The 16,181-nt window shown below is 39.4% G+C and overlaps 1 protein-coding gene across 3 annotated transcripts in view; it reads right to left on the bottom strand.

The window, feature by feature from the left end:
- Positions 1-4,079: 4,079 nt before the first annotated feature.
- WRN (WRN RecQ like helicase) overlaps positions 4,080-16,181 on the bottom strand; it is a 234,382-nt gene continuing 222,280 nt past the window's right edge. For all 3 annotated transcript variants that reach the window (XM_069742190.1, XM_069742199.1, XM_069742208.1), the window contains 3 exons: positions 14,187-14,428; positions 8,936-9,070; positions 4,080-5,193 (listed from right to left, as the gene is read on the bottom strand). In XM_069742190.1, the coding sequence (XP_069598291.1) occupies positions 5,089-5,193; positions 8,936-9,070; positions 14,187-14,428 (482 nt within the window). In that variant the 3' untranslated portion in view covers positions 4,080-5,088. The remainder of the gene's footprint in view (positions 5,194-8,935; positions 9,071-14,186; positions 14,429-16,181) is intronic.

Raw genomic sequence — 16,181 nt, 5'->3', positions numbered from 1 at the left:
GTAGAAGGCACTTGCAATTAAATTGCAACCTCTATTATTCCAATAAAAAGTGGTGCAAAAAATAAGGAAAATCGGAGTTTCACCATAATGTATGTGATAAGAAAGTCAGCACTTGCCCTTCTTTCACAAGAGACTTCAGTCTTTTTTAATTTTCATTATTGGACATCTAGCAAAAAAGTGCAAAAGTGCTAGCGGCGTGGTGGCAGATGCAGAAATTTCATAAGGGACATGACGGACAACGAACGTTTCGCACCAGTTTGCGCTTCTACTAGTCCATGTTTCCATGTAAAACCACCTCATTCCCTTTAAACTAGAGTGAGGGAAGTGAAAAACTGGTGAATACAATTACCTTGATTAAGCATTACACGTGTGCACAAAGAAAAACATGTCACAAAATAACAGACAGATGTAACTTGTCATTTAAGCCCAGTGAACCCTGTGCTTTAGTGTCCAAAATCCATTTTGCTTCTCTTTGCAGAAGCAATTTATTATGATTGCCTCCTCTTAGTGGATTTTCTACATGCTCAATACCTGCAAATTTTAACACACTTGGATCAGCATTGTGGCAATCATGTACAGTGGGGCAAAAAAGTATTTAGTCAGTCAGCAATAGTGCAAGTTCCACCACTTAAAAAGATGAGAGTCGTCTGTAATTTACATCATAGGTAGACCTCAACTATGGGAGACAAACTGAGAAAAAAAATCCAGAAAATCACATTGTCTGTTTTTTTTAACATTTTATTTGCATATTATGGTGGAAAATAAGTATTTGGTCAGAAACAAAATTTCATCTCAATACTTTGTAATATATCCTTTGTTGGCAATGACAGAGGTCAAACGTTTTCTGTAAGTCTTCACAAGGTTGCCACACACTGTTGTTGGTATGTTGGCCCATTCCTCCATGCAGATCTCCTCTAGAGCAGTGATGTTTTTGGCTTTTCGCTTGGCAACACAGACTTTCAACTCCCTTTAAAGGTTTTCTATAGGGTTGAGATCTGGAGACTGGCTAGGCCACTCCAGGACCTTGAAATGCTTCTTACGAAGCCACTCCTTCGTTGCCCTGGCGGTGTGCTTTGGATCATTGTCACGTTGAAAGACCCATCCACGTTTCATCTTCAATGCCCTTGCTGATGGAAGGAGGTTTGCACTCAAAATCTCACGATACATGGCCCCATTCATTCTTTCATGTACCCGGATCAGTCGTCCTGGCCCCTTTGCAGAGAAACAGCCCCAAAGCATGATGTTTCCACCACCATGCTTTACAGTAGGTATGGTGTTTGATGGATGCAACTCAGTATTCTTTTTCCTCCAAACACGACAAGTTGTGTTTCTACCAAACAGTTCCAGTTTGGTTTCATCAGACCATAGGACATTCTCCCAAAACTCCTCTGGATCATCCAAATGCTCTCTAGCAAACTTCAGACGGGCCCGGACATGTACTGGCTTAAGCAGTGGGACACGTCTGGCACTGCAGGATCTGAGTCCATGGTGGCGTAGTGTGTTACTTATGGTAGGCCTTGTTACATTGGTCCCAGCTCTCTGCAGTTCATTCACTTGGTCCCCCCGCGTGGTTCTGGGATTTTTGCTCACCGTTCTTGTGATCATTCTGACCCCACGGGGTGGGATTTTGTGTGGAGCCCCAGATCGAGGGAGATTATCAGTGGTCTTGTATGTCTTCCATTTTCTAATTATTGCTCCCACTGTTGATTTCTTCACTCCAAGCTGGTTGGCTAATGCAGATTCAGTCTTCCCAGCCTGGTGCAGGGCTACAATTTTGTTTCTGGTGTCCTTTGACAGCTCTTTGGTCTTCACCATAGTGGAGTTTGGAGTCAGACTGTTTGAGGGTGTGCACAGGTGTCTTTTTATACTGATAACAAGTTTAAACAGGTGCCATTACTACCGGTAATGAGTGGAGGAAAGAGGAGACTCTTAAAGAAGAAGTTACAGGTCTGTGAGAGCCAGAAATCTTGATTGTTTGTTTCTGACCAAATACTTATTTTCCACCATAATATGCAAATAAAATGTTAAAAAAAACAGACAATGTGATTTTCTGGATTTTTTTTCTCAGTTTGTCTCCCATAGTTGAGGTCTACCTATGATGTAAATTACAGACGCCTCTCATCTTTTTAAGTGGTGGAACTTGCACTATTGCTGACTGACTAAATACTTTTTTGCCCCACTGTATGTGTTTAATGAATCTCACTGACCCTTTTATTGTAGTGATAGAATGGAAATGTGCCCTGAAGCGTGTGCATAGTGGCCTAATTGCTTTCCCTATATAGAACGGACAATGGCATAAAATTGCATATACCACGTAATTCGTACGACACGTGATGAGATCTTTTATTACATGCGTAATTTTACCTCATTTTAAAACCTTCCCTGTAATCCGCAGCCGACAGTATGAACAATGTCCACAAGAAAATTACCTATTGGTTTACTATCTGTTAACCATGTAGATGTTTTTATATAGGCTGTAAATCTTTTTCTTACTAATAGGTCATCAATATTTTTGTTTCTTCTACTCGTATAAGTAACTAACGATTTATTCTGAGCTACAGTACTAATGCCAGTTTTTTTCTGATCGCATTTTTTATCAAACTCATATTTGGGTTATTTTTAAAAATACATCTTTGTTTTCTTTTAATCATATCAGTTCTTCTTGGCTTTTTTTATTAACTCGGCGTACGTTTTTTCTTTAGCTCTGTTATGTGCCTCTTTTAGTAATGTTGAAGGGTATCGCCTATCTCTAAAGTTTTTTGTGACGTCTATTGCTTCAGTTTCAAAACCTGTATCACTACTATTTATTCGTCTTAGTCTAAGATACTGAATATAAAAGGCATCCCTTTTTTTAGTATGACTGGGGTGTGCACTATTATAATGCAGGAGCATGTTAGAAGCTGTTGATTTTTTTTTACATTTCAGTAATATTATCATCATTTATCATACTTATTTGCACATCTAAAAACTGTAGATTATTGGACCCAAATTCATGTTTATTTTGTTGTAATTATTTATAAAAATAACAAACTCATTAAACTCTTTCTGTTCCTGCCCATACAACAAATATATCACCCATATATCGATGACACACACGGATATATTTGATGTATGGATTACCAACACTGTAGAGATAATCGTTTTCAAAACTAGCCAAAAACAAGTTTGCAAACGTGCACGCTACGGGCGTACCCATTGCTGTACCCGTTACTTGCGCATACCAATTGTTGTCAAAGGTGAAGGCAATATGAGATAATACAAAATCTAGTCCTTCTGTCATGAATGATATATTTAGCTCTGCATACTGTTTTTTCAAAAATATTCTTAATAGAATCTATACTCAATGTTTGTGTGATCCTCGTAGCACAACTCGCCCCCGCAAGAGGTTACCAAGGGTAGGTATATAGGCGTAACCTTGATCTAATAAAAAGCAGAATTTGGGTTTGGTCATTTGTCAGTCCTGGAAGGTACAGCTTGCGTTCTGTCTGGAATCCTAAGGAGAACTTCCATTCACTAAGCTCTGGGCTATTTCTCTGACATAAGGTTTAGTAATTTTCTTTCGTTATCCCTTTTATTCTATGTAATAATATATTCCCTTTTGTTTTGTTCCCATTTTGTATCATCTTTGTATTTTTTTTGTAAACACTTCCTACCTTTCCAGATTTAATATATAAAATGTAATAGCTCTGTTCCTCTTGCTCTGTAAACCGCACCACTGAAGCCATATGCTACCTCTAATGAGTGTCCAATCGGCCTGTATAAACGATTGGTGATTGCAGTTAGTAGTTCTTATTATTGTGGAGTTGTCAGTGACCATATAGGGCTATATATATTGAAGGTATATATTCCATACGCTCACTGTGGGTTCCCCAATAACTGACCTAGTAGTGGAAGCTAATGTGGCCTCGTCCATCACTCTTCAGTCAATTGTGTAACTGTCCTGAAAATTGGAGCCAGTGGAGTTGCGACCCATGACAAACTGGTGACATCGGTGGGATCTGCGTCATCTCCCCGGTGTTATCAGTGATAACAATACAGACACTGTTTTAGTCATACAAAGATTTCTAGATTTTTTTTTTACATTTCTTTATTCAAACAAGTTTTTTCAAAACTAATTAAAAAATTCAAATATATATCGTTATTATTTTGGTGAAAAAATTATATTCATATTGTGTCCCATTTTCAATCATCACACTCACACTTGAATAGGCAGAGTAATCATTTTTAGGCCATAGGAAGAAAGGCAATAATTGGTTGTCACATGTTGTAATGCTTAGGTCTTTGGAAAATAAAAGATCAAACATGTTAAAATCCAACATGTCCTATTTCTGGTTTCTCCTGACATCAAACATTGGGGACAGTATGGCTCCCCACAATCATACTTGATGGTCGGTGGACGCCACTCTGGAGCTATACATACTGGTCTCTGTACACAATGAGAAGAACAAATATACATTTTACAATATGGATTATATATTACAAAAATAGTGTAAATACATTAGCAGCTGTACAAGGTGAACGTGAGCTAAGTGTTTCTTTACAAAAGAGAAATCAAAGCAAGTTTGACCTTCTGACATACGTTAAATATATATATTGGAAGATCATATTGGTGGCGTCCTCAGACCACTATTGATTTTCAAAAGTGAATTATCAGTGATGGAGAACCACAACATTTTTGGAGCTGGATGGATTTCTCTCAGTAACTGGAACTCTCTGGCACAACATTCTCTTCACCTAGAATTTTTTTCATTTATGGATAGGTCTGACCTGTGCTGAAGAACTTTACCTTCTCTATAATTTTGAAATTTGTGTTCTAATTCAATCATATTTTTATTAAGATTGAAATTGGATTGAGGTCCCCTTTAAACACTATAAACAAAATCAACATGGTATGAGCACAAAATAGAAAGCTGTGGGTTCTCAGTTATAAGACCATAATGCAGTGCTGAGCATCAAGATGATAGACATGTGAACAAATCCACATAACAGGGATTTACATTTCAAGCGAAAATAAACATTGGCCCATAATATAGAAAATGACCCCTGTATTATAGCTAAATATACATCAACATAAAAAAAACACTACATTCATCCAAAAAGTCCTTTCTTTCCAGTTTTGTTTTTTTTAATATTAGATGACTTTGAAGTTTCCTTTGAAGCATCAAACCAATCAGGGAATTTTCTTTTCGGTGTCTGAAATTAGACATAAAAAAATAACAAATTATACTGCTGAAATGACAAATGGAGAAATATCTTAACCCATTAAAGGGGTTTTTACCATGAGGGGCACTTATTGCCTATCCACAAGATAGATGTTAAAAATACAATCACTGGCTTTTGCAGCTTGCACATTGATCATTGCCTTTGTTATTTTTGTGTGTAGTGACACATCATTTACATATTGTCATGGGCAAAATATTTAGGTTTATTATTATTAAACACACACATCTAATAATATATCCATCCCTATGTATGCATAGATGTGTATATGTTATACACATGCACATATACAGTTGTGATCAAAAGTTTACATACCCCGGCAGAATTTTTGCTTTCCTGGCCTTTTTTTTTTTTTTTTTTAGAGAATATCAATGATAATACCAACCAAAACAATTTCTCCACTCATGGTTAGTGGTTGGGTGAAGCCATTTATTGTCAAACTACTGTGGTTTCTCTTTTTAAATCATAATGACAACCCAAAGCATACAAATAACCCTGATCAAAAGTTCACGTACCCCATTTCTTACTACAGAGTATTGCCCCTTCTAACATCAATGACAACTTGAAGTCTTTTGAGGTAGTCGTGGATGAGGTTCTTTATTTTCTCAGATGGTAGAGCTGCCCACTCTTCTTAGCAAAAAGCCTCCAGTTCCTGTAAATTCCTGGGCTGTCTAGCATGAACTGCATGCTTGAAATCTCCCCAGAGTGGCTCAATGATATTGAGGTCAGGAGACTGAGATGGCCACTCCAGAACCTTCACTTTGTTCTGCTGTAGCCAATGACAGGTCGACTTGGCTTTGTGATCATTGTCATGTTGGAACTTCCAAGTACATCCCATGCGCAGCTTTCGGGCTGATGAGTGCAAATTTGCCTCCAGTATTTGCTGATAACGTGCTGAATTCATCTTTTCTTGAACTTAGACTGATTCGGAGGGTTGGTTCCACTGACAGATTCCCTTTAAGTATCGTTGTAGACAGATTTTGAAAGAACTTGACAGAAAGATGTTATTTCAAACATCTTAGGTGCCTAACCACAGATCTTATCCATCATGTAATACCATCAGAGAGGCGAATTACGGACTCTAAATTTCTTGTGCAGCAGGAGAACAACCCCAAGCATACAACCAATATCATTAATGACTTCTTCGGAGTATAAAAAAACAAAGAGCCCTGATCTCAACATCATTAGATTTGTGAGGCATTAGATGAAAAGACATAAAAACTTTTGGGCTAGCCCACATCCACCAAAGATCAATGGTTAGTTCTGTTTGGAACAAAATCCCTGCCAAGATACTGCGTGCAAGTGTACCTAGAAGAATTGATGCCGTTGTGAAGGTAAATAGGTGATCATGCCAAATAATTAGTGATGAGCGAGTATACTCATTACTCGGGTTTCTCCGAGCATGCTCGGGTGGTCTCCAAGTATTTTGGCGTGCTCAGAGATTTAGTTTGTGTCGACGCAGCTGCATGATTTGTGGCTGCTAGACAGCTTGAATACATATGGGGATTCCCTAACAAACAGGCAACCACCAAATGTATTCAGGTTGTCTAGAAGCTGCAAATCATGCAGCTGTGTCCAACAAACACAATCTCAGAGCACGCCAAAATACTCGGAGGACACCCAAGCATGCTCGGGAAAACTCGAGCAACGAGTATACTTGTTCATCGCTACAAATAATGATTTTCATTTCTATCAGATTTATGATGTATTGAGGGTGGCAATTCATTGATTACTTGGAGCAATACTGGCAGTATAGTTTTTTTTTGCATAAGCAACCCATATCAACAAACTAATTTTAGCTTCCATCTCCCCAAAGAATACCTAAAAAAATGTAGTTGTTTGTTACTATTCGGACAAAAGTTTTATACAGGAAAGAAATATATCTTGGTACCGTGTTAGCCAGTAGATAGAAAAATTCAATTCTTCAATTCTAAAAGTTTTATAGGAACTTGGCTTTTCAATATAGTGATTTTAACTATTTCTATTTATTAACAGTATGTAGACCAGGGGTGCAAAACCCTTTTTTTGTCCAATGGCCACAACATATGTCATGCTGAAACAATCTGGGAGTTGTACTAAAAATTAAAGGGGTATAAGCTTCTGTGACATTTATAGCATATCAAAAATATATACAATAAATGTCTGATAATAAGTACAAATCTACTTACATGACTCTTTTCTCCACCAATCAGCATACTAATGATATATTTACAGGTTTCTGATGTGGATATAGGAGCAGAAGCCACTGCTAAATCTTCATCAAAAACTGCATCAAATACTCTTTGAATAAGTTTCCAACTGAAGAGCTCCATTCGTGCACACAGTGCTGTGTTTTCATGTTATTTTCAATACTTCCTAGTAAAACCAACCGTTAGCTTATTTAAAGAGTATTTCAAGCATTTTTTAATGTGGGGTTGCAGTAAAATCTTCTCCTAAATCCTTGGAAAAACTGTGTCCTGAAGAGGAAGAGGTCATGCATTCACTTAGTTCTCTACATTAGGTCAAGGAATTTTAGCTTGCTGTCTAATGTTTCACAATTCACATAAAACTACAGTGGAGCGAGCCACGGACACAGAAGATCAACTGTCCATTTCACATTCTCCTTTCTGGAGTGTCTGTCAGGTTAAGAGACCCCATTCTCCTGATGTATGAAGCATCCAGAGTTGTCTACACAGGGCACCATTAGTAATTGTTAGTCCCTGCTCTTCAGCTGCTGGCCACTGCTTTTTTGTGTGTGGATGACCACATATAGGTAATCTGTCAAGCATTTTTCAATCCATATGGTTGGAAGGGGCACTCAAAATGGCTTCTCAGGCTGCATGAGGTGCCTGGGCCACAAGTTATGCACTCCTGATATAGACAAAGCCTGGAAAACATCAAAAGGTACACAGAACATGTGGTTATCCTGCCTCTAACCTAAACATGTCAAACTCTGGCCCATGGGCAAAATCTGGCCTGTAGGGTGAGTTTATTTGGCTAACAATGGGTGGGTGTTGGGCGTCCCGTCGGCCTCACCCTTTCAACTGGCCCAGAATTGCACTTTCATCTGTATCTACGTGGGGCCCATTATACTGTGTGGGGAGCATAGCTGGGGAATTATATTGTGATGAGGTCACCATACTTTGCAGGGTATGTTGAGGAGGGTACAGTAGGGTCATCATAACGTGCACGTGGAGGGTATTGTGGAGGAATTCAGTGGGGGTATCTTTCTGTTATTGGCAGGCACTTTTGTTGGCATCATACTTATCTGTATTATTCAAGCATTTTATCCTTTGTTATTATATATTTAAATTAGATAATTGAGCCATATGCTTTTACTTTTCTTACCTAACATATTATATTATTCCAGTAGGCCCCATATGTGATCATGTATTTATTTTATTCTTAGATCTATTAATTAAAATGTACTTTGTGGGGCAACTCCATTAAGTTTGTTTCCTTTTTTTTTTAAAAAGTCCTCAATTGTAGACATTTATTTTTTTTTATAAATATCGCGTTTGGCCCACTACTTGGAAAAGTTTTTAATTTTGGCTCTCGGTGTATTTGAGTTTGGCATCCCTGCTCTAACCCCAAAGCACTCCCTCCTTAATAAAATGGCCTGTGCTCGGCTGTGTTCTTGTTCATGGAGCACATTTGTTTTCTAAGATATCAGAAGGTAGCTAGAGTGACATTGACAGTGCATTTTAATACTTGTAATACTTGTAATGTCTCATACCTGAACTTGAGATTCTGAGAATAATTCCTCAGTGTCTTCATCCAACACCTTCTGATTCCATGATGCAAGCTGGATCGGAGCTACAACAGATGTAGAATCTTTCTGAATGTTTAGTTTTATCTCTTGGGTTGGTTGCTGAATGACAAAACAAGACATATACAGTCACATCAATCAGTGATCATGTTTAACCCCTTTCTGCCATTGGACGGAATAGTATGTCCGATGGCAGATCCCCTGCTTTGATGCGGGCTCCGGCGGTGAGTCTGCATCAAAGCCGGGACATGTCAGCTGTTTTGAACATTAATAGCAATAGCGGTGGGTGGAATCGCCATCCACCTGCCGCTATTAACTAGTTAAATACCACTGTCAAACATTGACAGCAACATTTAACAAGTGCTTCCGGCCGGAAATGCGTGCACTGGTGATCCCCGTCACGAGATTGGGGGTCATCGGTGCGTTGGCATAACAACCAGAGGTCTCCTGAAGACCTCTATGGTTGTTGATGCCAGATTGCTATGAGCGCCACCCTGTGGTCGGCACTCATGGCAATGCAGTAATTCTGCTACATGGAGGCGATCTGAACTTCGCTCCTATGTAGCAGTGCCGATCATGCTATGCCAGCTTCTAGGTTCCATGGAGGTTATTGAAGCATGGCAAAAGTAAAATAAAAAAGTTAAAAAAAAATAAAATAAAAAAATAAAAAGAATGAAGTTCAAATCATCTCCCTTTCACCCCATTCAAAAGAATACAATAAGAAAACGAAACATACACATATTTGTTATCGCCGCGTTCAGAATCGCCCGATCTATCAATTAAAAAAAGGTTTTACCTGACCGCTAAACGGCGTAGCGAGAAAAAAAATCCAAACGCCAGAATTACTTTTTTTTGGGTCGCCGCGACACTGCATTAAAATGCAATAACGGGCGATCAAAAGAACGTATCTGCACCAAAATGGTATCATTAATAAATAAATAATAATCTTTTTATTTATATAGCACCAACATTGTCCGCAGCTTTTTACAGTTTGCACACATTATGATCACTATCCCCATCAGGGCTCACAGTCTAAATTCCCTATCAGTATGTCTTGGGTAGTGGGAGGAAACCGGAGAACCCGGAGGAAACCCATTCAAACACGGGGAGAACATACAAACTCTTTGCAGATGACGTCCTTGGTGGGATTTGAACCCAGGACTCCAGCGCTGCAAGGCTGCAATGCCAACCACTGAGCCACCGTGCATTGAAAACGTCAGCTTGGTGCACAAAAAAATAAGCCCTTACCAGACCCGAAATCCCAAAAAATGGAGAATCTAAGGGACGCAATTTTTTTTTTTTTTAGCAAAGTCTGGAATTTTTTTTCGCCACTTACATAAAAAAGAACCTACACATGTTTGGTATCCACGAACTCGTAAGGACTTGGGAAATCATAATGGCAGGTCCGTTTTAGCATTTAGTGAACCTAGCAAAAAAGCCAAACAAAAATCAAGTGTGGAATTGCACTTTTTTTTTGCAATTTCATTGCATTTGGAATTTTTTTCCCATTTTCTAGAACACGACATGGTAAAACCAATGGAATCATTCACAAGTACAATGCTTCCCACAAAAAATAAGACCTCGAATGGCCATATTGACAGAAAAATAAAAAAGTTATGGCTCTGGGAAGGAGCGGAGCGAAAAACCGAAAAAAGCTCTGGGGGTTAAGGGGTTAATATTGGAAATATTTTACATGGACAGCGAACACTGGACATATGCTCCAATAAGTGGGTTCACTTGCTGTGCTGTTGAGGAGCCATCAAAGCCAAAAATATATGGTCCTTAAAGTAAAAAAAAATAAGTGTGTGTCACAAGAGGCCCAAGGCGAAGAGTTAGAGGGATTGTCTTGTCTTTTGATAAAAGTCTGCAGTCGCTCTATGTAACTGCACACTTCTAAATCCTAAAAACGTGCACACCGTACGCTGCCAGGATTGTCCAGTGTCTGGGGCAAGAGTGGGCGGTAAACTTAAAGCAGGTATGCTATATGCATACTTTTAGCCACATTCCGAATAGACGTGTGTGGCCACACTCAATTGCTGCAAGGATTCAATTTAATTGTTGAGACTTTTGGCAACAGACCTGATCACCCTTTTAACCTACATAGTTGATGTCCTTTGTCCTCAATGCATGCATGGGTATCAATTGAGCAAGCTGATGGAGCGCTGCTGGCTTCTCAGCAAATTCACAGCATTCCATGACTATTCAATGCCTGTTATGAGCATTTTGACTTCCAGTGCCAACATTTGCATGAATTAGGTTTTTATGTTAAATTCATTTTTCTTTTCAATATTTGAAATAAAAATGTCTGCAACCTTCCATATGAATATGTATGGTGAAAAGCAAACATCAGAATTCTTTCAAATGTTTACACTGGCAGCAAGCCAACAAATTGAAATTTACTTTTTGGACACCATCATTAAGCTACAGAACAATGAAAGAGACGTCCCTGTACCAGAAGTCATTTGACCTTTCAAAACACCTTAAATGGGACAGTTTCCATTCAAAATACACAAAACAACTCTATTGCTTACAACCAAGCCATCAGACACAATTGGATATGGCCCAAAACAATGTACAGAGACGAACACCTTGGTGGCCTTGGAAATATCTTTCTGAATCAGGGTTACCATCCAAGAACAACTGAAAAGAAGATTACAAGAGCCACCAGAATATCAAGGAATTGTCTTCTACATAACAAAACTAAACAAGAAACCAACCGGGTGCCTCTAGTAGTCACCTACAATCCAAATCTGGAGATACTAAGGGGAGCTGCACAGAAATTACAACCTTTGCTACAAAAAGATGCCCAAATACAACCCATATTTCTAGACCCCCCACTTCTGTGTTTTAGGCAGCCCCCAAATCTAAGAAGCATCATTGCCAGAAGCTCCCTGTCATCTCTAACAGCTGCAGGTACCTTTCCTTGCAACCTGAAAAAATGTAAAACCTGTCCATTTATAATGAACACGGACAAGATAAAGATCCGCAATTCACATCAGGACTACAAGATCCCAGAACTTTCAGCTTCATCACATCTAATGTGGTGTACTTAATTATATGTACCAAATGGGTACCAACTGGGGGTCTGTATGTGGGGGAGACAGGGCAAAAGCTTAGAACAAGGATGAATTCTCATTGCCACATAATAATAATTTAAAAAATTCTACCTGTGACCAAACATTTTTGTATGCCTGATCACAGCATCATGGACATGAAATGACTACTATTAACCCCTTCATGACCTTGGGATTTTTCGTTTTTCCGTGTTCGTTTTTCGCTCCCCTCATTCCCAGAGCCATAACTTTTTTATTTTTCCGTCAATTTGGCCATGTGAGGGCTTATTTTTTGCGGGACGAGTTGTACTTTTGAACAACATCATTGGTTTTAGCATGTTGTGTACTAGAAAACGGGAAAAAAATTCCAAGTGCGGTGAAATTGCAAAAAAAGTGCAATCCCACACTTGTTTTTTGTTTGGCTTTTTTGCTAGGTTCACTAAATGCTAAAACTGACTTGACATTATGATTCTCCAGGTCAGTACGAGTTCATAGACACCTAACATGACTCAGTTATTTTTTACTTAAGTGGTGAAAAAACATTCCAAACTTTGCTAAAAAAAAAAAATAAAAAAAAAATTGCACCATTTTCTGATGCTCGTAGCGTCTCCATTTTTCGTGATCCGGGGTCGGTTGAGGGCTTATTTTTTGCGTGCCGAGATGACGTTTTTAATGATAGCATTTTGGTGCAGATACGTTCTTTTGATCGCCCATTAATGCATTTTAATGCAATGTCGCGGCGACCTAAAAAACGTAATTCTGGCGTTTCAAATTTTTTTCTCGCTACGCCGTTTAGCGATCAGGTTAATGCTTTTTTTTTTTAATTGATAGATCGGGCGATTCTGAGTGCGGCGATACCAAATATGTGTAGATTTGATTTTTTTTTTATTGATTTATTTTGATTGGGGCGAAAGGGGGTGATTTAAACTTTTATATTTTTTTTATTTTTTTCACATTTTTTTTTTTTTACTTTTGCCATGCTTCAATAGCCTCCATGGGAGGCTAGGAGCAGGCACAACGCGATCGGCTCTGCTACATAGCAGCGATCTGCTGATCGCTGCTATGTAGTAGAAATGGAGGTGTGCTGTGAGCGCCGACCACAGGGTGGCGCTCACAGCCACCGGTCATCAGTAACCATAGAGGTCTCTGGGACCTCTATGGTTACCATCCAGACGCATCGCCAACCCCCGATCATGTGACGGGGGTCGGCGATGACGTCATTTCCGGCCGCCCGGCCGGAAGCGGTAGTTAAATGCCGCTGTCTGCGTTTGACAGCGGAATTTAACTAGTTTATAGGTGCGGGCAGATCGCGATTCTGCACGCGCCTATTACGGGCACATGTCAGCTGTTCAAAACAGCTGACATGTCCCGGCTTTGGTGCGGGCTCACCGCGGGCCCTGCATCAAAGCAGGGGATCTGACCTCGGACGTACTATCCCGTCCGAGGTCAGATAGGGGTTAAAAGGTACCTTCAAGTATCAGAGAGACAGAAAAATTTGGGTGTATAAACTTATGACAATGTTTGACACACTCAACTAAGCAATGTCCTCAGACCATTTGGGAGCATCACAATCGTGGACCAGACGTCAATCAAAGGACAATAAAACTTTCACACTCCTTATCTATGAACTGTTGCAATATTTATGGCCACAACTGTTTTCTTCTGTCCCACATCTATAGTTCTGCTTCACGTCACCTGTCATATCTATTGCATTATTCCTGTGTCCTCTTGTGCATAAATATGTGACTCTTCAGATTTTGTGTAATTCTATGTCCAATGAAGGGACCTGAGTAGTCTCGAAAGCTTGCATTTTACCACCTTTTCAGTTAGCCATTAAAATGTATCAACCACTGAGGACTCTAAAATTGTAATACTTTTCTATCTACTGGCTAAAACACGGTACAGAGATATGTTGTTCCTATAGCAAAGTACACCAGATTTATCATTACAAGCCACTGTGATAAAGTTGTCACATTATCAGACTGTTTATGCTGCCTAAATATTAGAGAGCATTAGTAAATCTGACAAAGTGTCCTCTCTGATAGAGCAGGATTCTGTGCATGTGCCCAGTCTGTGATGTCCATATTCTTTAATATGGTGCATGAAAAATGGGTTGGAGGATTACCCCGCTTAGATTTAAGTAGCAGCAGCTAAAAAAAGCTAACCTTTTTTTCAATCCAAAGATCACGGTTTTTCATAGTAGTCTTGGGTTGTGTGTCCCCTTGGTCCTGTAACTTGCTGCTTGTTTGCGATGTCTGCCGTTTTGGTTGTTCATTGATTACGCCGAGTGGTTTGTTCTCCAGCTCACCAGCCCTCTCTTTTTCAAGCAGAGTGATCATCATCCTTATGAGGTAGATATCAACTTGAGGAGCCACTAGAGATCTTATAGCTTGAAAACTTGATAGATCTATAAAGATAAAATTAATATTACAAAATTAAATCTAGAACCACTGGTGGATTCCGATACACCTTTCTTAGTTATCCATATCTACACCTTTTTCTAGTATTGTTCATTTCCAATAATGAAAAGTTTGTACCTTTGTCATTTTGAACGGTTATCTCTTTGTTCCGAAACTTTCAATAAATAAACAAAAATCTCCTGTTTTGACACTGATCTTGGCTCTGAAGTGAGAACTTTTTGACTTTTGGAGTGCAAATTTGGCTGAAATAGACTGCGAACGCCATGTCAACTAGCAGCGCACCAGAGGTACCAAAACAGCAGAGAACACTCAAAAGTGAATAGATTTTGGAAATTAGACCCCTCCCAGAATTCATGCAGGGGTGTAGTTAGCATTCCTACCCCAGAAGTTTTTCATAGAGTTTTAGAACATTGTGCCATGCAATTAAAAAAATTACGTATTTTTCACTAAAATGTTGTTTAGTAGCAAATTTTTCATTTTTACAAATTGAAAAAAAGAAAATAGATCACAACTTGCTAAACAATTTCTATTGAACGTGGAACGAATTTCTACCTTAAAGGGACTCTGTCACCTGAATTTGGCGGGACTGGTTTTGGGTCATATGGGCGGAGTTTTCGGGTGTTTGATTCACCCTTTCCTTACCCGTTGGCTGCATGCTGGCTGCAATATTGGATTGAAGTTCATTCTCTGTCCTCCATAGTACACGCCTGCGCAAAGCAATCTTGCCTTGCGCAGGCGTGTACTATGGAGGACAGAGAATGAACTTCAATCCAATATTGCAGCCAGCATGCAGCCAGCGGGTAAGGAAAGGGTGAATCAAACACCCGAAAACCACACCCATATGACCCAAAACCAGTCCCGCCAAATTCAGGTGACAGGTTCCCTTTAAGTTGTCAAAAATTACTTTTTGGCTTTTTGCGTGCAAATTTGACTGGAATAGATTGGTGTGCCACTTACAAAGCTCTCAAGTGCCAGAACAACAGAAATCACACAAGTAACCCATCTGTGGTCATACAAAACTGTTTGGGCACAGAGCAGAGCTCAGAAGGAAAGGAATTTATTTTCCAAGAATAGCTTGTTGATGCCATCTGAAAAGCACTATAGTGCAAGTAAAGAAGAAAACCCCAAAAGTGACCCCATTTTTCAAATTACACAGCTCAGCACGCAACCACCCCCTGCCCAGCGTTTCACTTTCTTCGGGATGCAGGTACTGGTGAAAATAATGCCGGAAAAGGGCAAAGTCACCTTCCTGCTATATCACTGAGCCTGTGCTTTTCAGAGCCCAGCAGGCGCGATGATGTCACTATATAGTGCCAGCTGTGCCTCAGTACGCAGCAAAGACTGGAGCAGCGGGGGAACAGGGGTTGGACGAATAGCTGTATTTTTTTTTTTTTAATGGATAGTACATTGTGGGAAATTCTGGAGACATAATACGGTGTAAGGGGGCTGTGAAGGGAAATCATATGGCGTGGGGCCTCTGGTGACAATTTGAGGGAACATCATACTGTGTGAGGGGCTTCGTAGTTACATCTTACTGTGTAGTAAGGGCTTTGTTGGGTCATACTGTGCAGGGACAATTTATTAATAATTATTCAATATTTTGTACATCAGTACAGAGAAAAAAAGCATTTTTAGTACTTTTTTTTTTTTTTTTTTTAACTGTGCCCATAGTATTATTTAAAGGGAACTTGTCACCCCCTCTAGCATTTTTAACTAGAAGAGCCACATTGTGCAGCACTA

Source organism: Ranitomeya imitator, chromosome 1 (assembly GCF_032444005.1).
Source record: "Ranitomeya imitator isolate aRanImi1 chromosome 1, aRanImi1.pri, whole genome shotgun sequence".
In the NCBI taxonomy this organism is placed as follows: Eukaryota; Metazoa; Chordata; class Amphibia; order Anura; family Dendrobatidae; genus Ranitomeya; species Ranitomeya imitator.
The sequence above is the reverse complement of the archived record's forward strand: the minus strand, read 5'-3'. Positions and strand labels throughout refer to the sequence as shown.